This window comes from Rosa rugosa, chromosome 3 (genome assembly GCF_958449725.1).
Source record: "Rosa rugosa chromosome 3, drRosRugo1.1, whole genome shotgun sequence".
Taxonomy (NCBI): domain Eukaryota; kingdom Viridiplantae; phylum Streptophyta; class Magnoliopsida; order Rosales; family Rosaceae; genus Rosa; species Rosa rugosa.
The window spans coordinates 38,371,530-38,377,954 of NC_084822.1; the positions used below are offsets into that span (position 1 = coordinate 38,371,530).

General features: G+C 41.1%; 1 protein-coding gene across 1 annotated transcript; it reads left to right on the forward strand.

Annotated features, from left to right (window-relative positions):
- Positions 1–505: 505 nt before the first annotated feature.
- On the forward strand, positions 506–5,736 carry LOC133737695 (uncharacterized). The gene is made up of 2 exons (XM_062165201.1): positions 506–1,630; positions 5,719–5,736. Exons 1-2 carry the CDS (start codon positions 506–508, stop codon positions 5,734–5,736), a joined length of 1,143 nt encoding a protein of 380 aa, XP_062021185.1.
- The last annotated feature ends 689 nt before the right edge of the window (positions 5,737–6,425 follow it).

Consider the following 6,425-nt stretch of genomic DNA (forward strand, 5'->3'; position numbering starts at 1 on the left):
AGATTGCTCTGATAACCTGTGGGACAATTGTTGTAAAGTTTGGGCGTTGCCCCTGTGTATGTTGAAATGTTCGGTTTTTAGTTGTAAATTGTGGAGTTGTTGGATTTTGGGGAGCAGGGTGGCTCCAGGATATTATGGATGATTGTTAGAAGTGTGATTGTAATTCTACAGGTTGGGTAGTCCATTTTTAGGGGTGACTCTGCTGAATTTTCGGTAGAGTTATTCCTAAGGTGGGCCCCACAGGGCCACCTCGGATTTCAGGGTGAAATTCGGGGCGGGTCCTGTCAACTTGGTATCAGAGCATTAGGTTGTTAGGTCCTGTAGACTTCTTTCCTTCCTACTACTCTATATGCTTAATGGCGCCTAGTACCTCCCGAGTGATGGCCCGACCGCGGCGGATCCCCATCATATACTCTTCGGTGCTAGTGTGTTCATTATGTATATAAAGTAGATAGGTTAATGTCCTAATCCTTGAGCTTTGTTATCCTTCTCTTCTTCAGGTGCTATGCCTCCTAGACGCCGAAACCGCAGGGAGACTACTCCCGCTTCAGGAGATGGGAATGCTCCTGAAGGACTAGCGAACGCCTTGGGGCATATTTTCCAGCAGCTGACTGCAGCGCTTCCTGGTTCCAGAACCGATTTTACCATGGAGCGAGCGAGGAAGCATGGAGCGTATAGTTTCTCCCATGCTCCTGATGCTATGGATGCTCAGAATTGGCTGAACAAGATGGAGAGGGTTTTTACTCAGATTAATTGTCCGGAGGACCGGAAAGTGGGTTTAGCAGTGGATTTTCTTGATGGTGTGGCTTTTGATTGGTGGAATATGACTAGCAGGGATTTAGAGAATGATGGCCCAATCACTTGGGAACAGTTCAAGGAACATTTTACTGAGCGGTATTATGGTACAGCTATCCGTGACAGGATGAAGTATGAGTTCTTACATTTTGAGAAAGGGGACAAGACTGTGACGGAGTTTGAGCAGCGGTTCACCCAGCTAGCCCAGTTTGTGCCTGATTTGGTTGGCACTGAGAGAGAGCGGATCTACAGGTTTGTTGATGGATTGGGGGGTGATTATCGTCTGCAGTTGACAGGAGTGCCATTCAATACTTACTCTGAGGCAGTTAATGCTGCTCTGCGACTTGAGACCATGTATTTGTCCGGTGTTCGACCTCGAGATGCGGGTGGCCCTAGCCAGGGTCCATCCAAGAGAGCTGCTTCCACTTCTGGTTCAGGATCTTCTGGAGGTAGTAGACTTGTCAGTTCAGACTCGACCACCTTACCGGATTTTGGAGGACTTAATATGGGGGGTGGACAGTCTGAGTGGCAGTTCAGTGACGACACTAGTCAGTACGGTGGTACCTCAGAGGGATTCCATACTTGGAGGGATCGTCCCCAGCGTTGGACGAGGGATGTGACGTGCTATCAGTGTGGACAGCAGGGTCATTATAGGAGGGATTGTCCTACATTGACTCATGGCGTTACTCCAGACGTCGGTCAAGGTTCTAGTCACGCATCAGGAGGTTCATCTAGCGGCACTCTCACTAGTTCTGTCAGGGGCGGCACTCAACGAGGTAGTGGCCGCCGTGGACGTCCAGCAACTCAGACGAGACTTCATGCCATGTTTCAGCAGGTTGATGACGAAGATGCGCTAGGGGTAGAAATGCCCTAGTTAAGTACAATAGGCTCATTATTGTACTTAGCTCAATGCACAAGACCAGACATCTCATTTGCCATGAACTTGTTAGCTAAGGTATAGCTCTGCGCCAACGCGACGCCATTGGATTGGTGTAAAAGATATCTTTCGATACTAGATGTACGACTGATATGGGCATGCTTTATCCTTATAGAGAAACGATGGATTCGGACCCATCACACACCAGGAACGCAGCCAACTTCGGCCTGCGTCCACTATCCCCATCCCAAAACAACATGTGTTTTGTAAGGTTTTGCTGATGTTTGGTATCTCTCTGACCCACACAAAAGTCTTCTCAAACTGGTTATGTGTTCACCATGGGTAAAGACCATGATATCTTGGAGGTCTATAGAACTGACCCTAGTCGCTATATCTTCGAACAATGCAGAGATCATTGCTCTTCATGAAGTGGTTCGTGAATGTATATGGATTGGATCCATAATTACGCATGTTCGAAAAGTTGTGGTTTGAAGTCTACCATAGATGAGCCTACACAAATGAAGCAAGGCTATATCAAAAGAGACAACACCAAGGACAATCAGCAACAACAGAAGCTCCTCAAGATCAAAGTGAACTAGGTTCGATCTGAGGACAATGTGGCAGACTTGTTTACTAAGTCATTGCCTAAATCCACGTTCGAGAAACATGTGGCAAGAATTGGCTTGCGGAAATTATCTGAACTCCCATGATCGTAGTCATCAGGGAGAGGCGCAGACATCAGGGGGAGATGTCTACATGTTCGTCTCAAAGCGTGAATGGTGTGTTGTGCTCTTTTTCCCCTTCGACCGAGGTTATTTTTGTCCCACTGGGTTTTTGTTACTCGGCAATGTTTTTAGCGAGGCAACGAGAGAAGCACCGCGTTTGGGCAACACAAGGGGGAGTGTTCAAGTAAAACCCTAATTTGTGTTTGGCCCAAACTCTAAGTTACTTGACCTAGTGATAATAGGGTTTAATTAGAAGAATCTAGAGATTATCTTTCCTTGTATGATTCAGACTCTTTGCATTGTAATCCTCTATATAAAGAGGTCCATATTATCAATGAGAATACACAGCGATTTCCTCTCAATTTCGGTTTCTCTAGAACAATATCTTATATAATTAAGCCAATTCTTGAGGGAATGGTTAAATTTTTGAACTACCATATATGCCCTCACATAGTATAGATATTAATAAATAAATTATTTCTATATGAGGATAAGATAGTTAATTGACTATATCATATTTCAAAAGATTGCAATACCTCCCATGAAAAAAGGAGAAACTTCCTCAAAATCAGGAGAGAAACTTTTTTTAATTTAAAAAAATAAAAATAAAAACCAATTAACATGTGCGGAGCAGAAGCAAATTATAATAATAGTAAGAAGGCCTTCTTCCCCACAAACATTTCACTATAGCACGTAGATGCAGCCATGCATATAGGAATACCCCGATGGAAACAAACATCATGGTCTATCAAAAGGACCAGTTTTACTCAGAAAAAAAAAATTATATATATATATATATATATATATATATATATATATATATATATATATATACAGCACTTCTCCGGTGCGGACGTCCGCACTTTTTGCTTAGGTGCGGATTTCCGGTTTTGACCCACTTTCCGATCACATTTTCACATCTTAGCCGTTCAATTTTTAGGTCATAATGTATAGATCACCTCTACAAAATTTCAGCCAATTTGGTGATCGTTAAGGCATCCAAAAATGCAATTTACCATTATAAATACGAACGGTTCCGGTTCGACAGATTCGGTCCGTTCGTGTAAATTGCAATTTTGGATGCCTTAACGATCATCAAATTGGCTAAAATTTTGTAGAGATGATCTATACATTAGGATCTAAAAACTGAACGGCTAAGATGTAAAAATGTGATCGGAAAGTGGGTCAAAACTGGAAATCCGCACCTTTTTCTTCGGTGCGGATATCCGCACCTGAGCAAACTTATATATATATATATATATATATATATATATATATATATATATATATATATATATATATATATAAAATTAAGAATGGTTAAATTTTTGAACTACCATATATGCCCTCACATATTATAGATATTAATAAACAAATTATTTCTATATGAGGATAAGATAGTCAATAGACTATATCATATTTGAAAAAATTGCAATACCTCCCATGAAAAAAAGAGAAACTTCTCCAAAATAAGGAATGAAATTTATGTAACTTTTTTAATTAAAAATAAAAATAAATAAAAACCAATTAACATGTGCGGAGACACACTAGTGCATATATATATGCTTTTACCCTCCCTTATCATAAAGTCACCAATATGACTTACAAAGATTTTTTTTTTTTTTTAGAATAATAGTCAACCATTTTATTAATAATAATAATAAGAAAGATTACAACTTATAGATGTAGAGACTACATCAAAATGAAAAATAGCAGAAAAAATTCTAGATGCAACAAGGCATCGGAAATAAAACCTAGTGAGGATAGTAAGGGATGCTAAAAAGCATTTGATGAGGCACCAGGCAGACCCCGGGCTATGTAAAACGGTACCAATAGTATGGTCAACCATACTTCTCAACCACACAAAAAAATGCGTCGAATAGAGGGTAACCTTCTATCAAGGTAACCGGCGGTAGTGTGACCGACCTTACCCACTCCACATAAATTAATACGTCGAGTAGAGAGCAATCTTCTACCTAAGTAGCCAAAATTCCAATTCCAAAGTATAGCAGAAAAAAGATTCCGTAAAAGTCTCCTGGATCCCAGATGAGAATCCAAACAGAAAACAGAGCCCAATTAAAGGCCCATCTTGAGTAGCCCAAGCAAACAAAAGCCCAAGTCCACAGTTGGACACCCAAAATCTCTCTGGGCACCCAGACCTGCCTTGTCCTCGACCCCAGCCGCTGCACCGCCAGTCCTCGCAGGAGGAACCTCGTCCCTGACCTGTTCACACGAATCAAGACGTTGCTGCCTGCCCCACCAGTCTTGGGGCGGTGCCCACGGAGGACCGAAGAGCTTCTACACTAGACCCAACCCCCGCTGGTCAGATCGATAGAGCAGCAATCGCCGAAGCCAATCGCTGATTCCGGCCGCCGATATGTCATCTTCCTATCACCAGTGATCATGGTCAAGCAACGGCCCACCGTACGCCGCACCACCACCAGACCAGATCTATCCAGTAAACCCACTTTTAGACGTGCCCAGCTCGGTCGAAGAAGACAATTCACAGACGGTGCCGTTCCAACCCAGCAAGGCGGCACAACCCCTTCTTCTCCCCACCAACCCCAATCAGACAGAGGCTGGGACCAGAAAGTAGTCGTCGGGAAGCATGCTTGCCGCGACTGGTAAGGACGCCCGGTAGAAGCCGTGCGCAAAGATAACGACGCAGAGAACGGTGCCGGAAAGATGCTCCATCGATGATGGAGGAAGGTACAGAGAGGCCAAGAGCGACACTCTCCCAACCCTAGCAGAGCGCTAGATATTTTCATCATTTCTAAGGGTCAGTAACTTGTATATGACTTACAAAGATGAGCAAGTTCGACTATAAAGAAACAAAAAGAAAAGTAAAATACGATTTTATATACACTAGGGTTTAGATTAATTTCACTGCATGGGGCTTAGCTTAATTTGTGACTTGTTTTAAAGTTAGTAGTTTTTTTTTTTTTTTTTTTTGTCAAGTAGAGTTGGTAGTTAGGGACATGAATTCATTTAAATTCATTACTTCATTCGCGTCTGGTTTTATATGTTTTACGCCGCTAGTTTCACAACTTCTGGTTTTGGAGGATGCTGGAGTTCAATATACAAACAAATTAAGCAAATGAATTGACATCTCTCAATCCGTTGTTTATTAATGCTGAGTTAAATAAACAATGGAAAACAATACAAGAAAAGCACTCCACCACCTGTTACCCATTCATTATAAATTAAACTAATATCTCTCTCTGACTGTTTCTGCTGAAGCAGAGTGCTGGCGCTGTTGTTTTATATTAAACATGTACGGTGCAATTTCATTAACTTTCTGGGTTTGATTTTATAATGTAGGTTGCTTTGGATATCTAGTGCTTAGTACAAGACAAGGGACAGACAAAAAGCAAAGAAAAACGAATTCGTTACGTAATTCACAACGTAATTTATAGACACACAAAGTCATCTGTATGGGTGAAAGAAAATGCAAAAATTATAAACAAGACAAGGGACAAGACCAAAGATCACCAAGTAAGCTAACTGAGTGATTTTGTCATGACATTATGCTTGGTTAGTTTAACAAGTTATATGTGCCATATTCTCATTTATTTTCAAATAAACATGTTTGCTAGCATTACCTGTCTTTGATTCAAGGGAATAGACAAATTTTAAGGAGGAGTTGTATCTCCTCACTACCTTTTTTTTTGGCAACGATAGAAATATTTTCATTTAACAAACACAATATTACAAACAAATACTCAAAACCAGTCTGTCATCAAAAAAAAAAAAAAAACCAGTCTAATATTACAAAAACGAAAGACATTGAAATTAGAACAACACTAATTAACAAACAAACAGTAAACAAGCCTTTCTTCAACTTCGGTGCAAACCCTTCAAAAGAGGGAAAAACTTGTGTCGTCCCCACCACAAACCAAACCTGCACTTGACAAAGAGACGTCACGAGATCTGCAACCGAAAGCTTGGAAGTTGATCAAATAATTACAACACGAGAACACAATAACATAACATATCTAAACGTACACAAGAGCTCAACAATTAGAGAA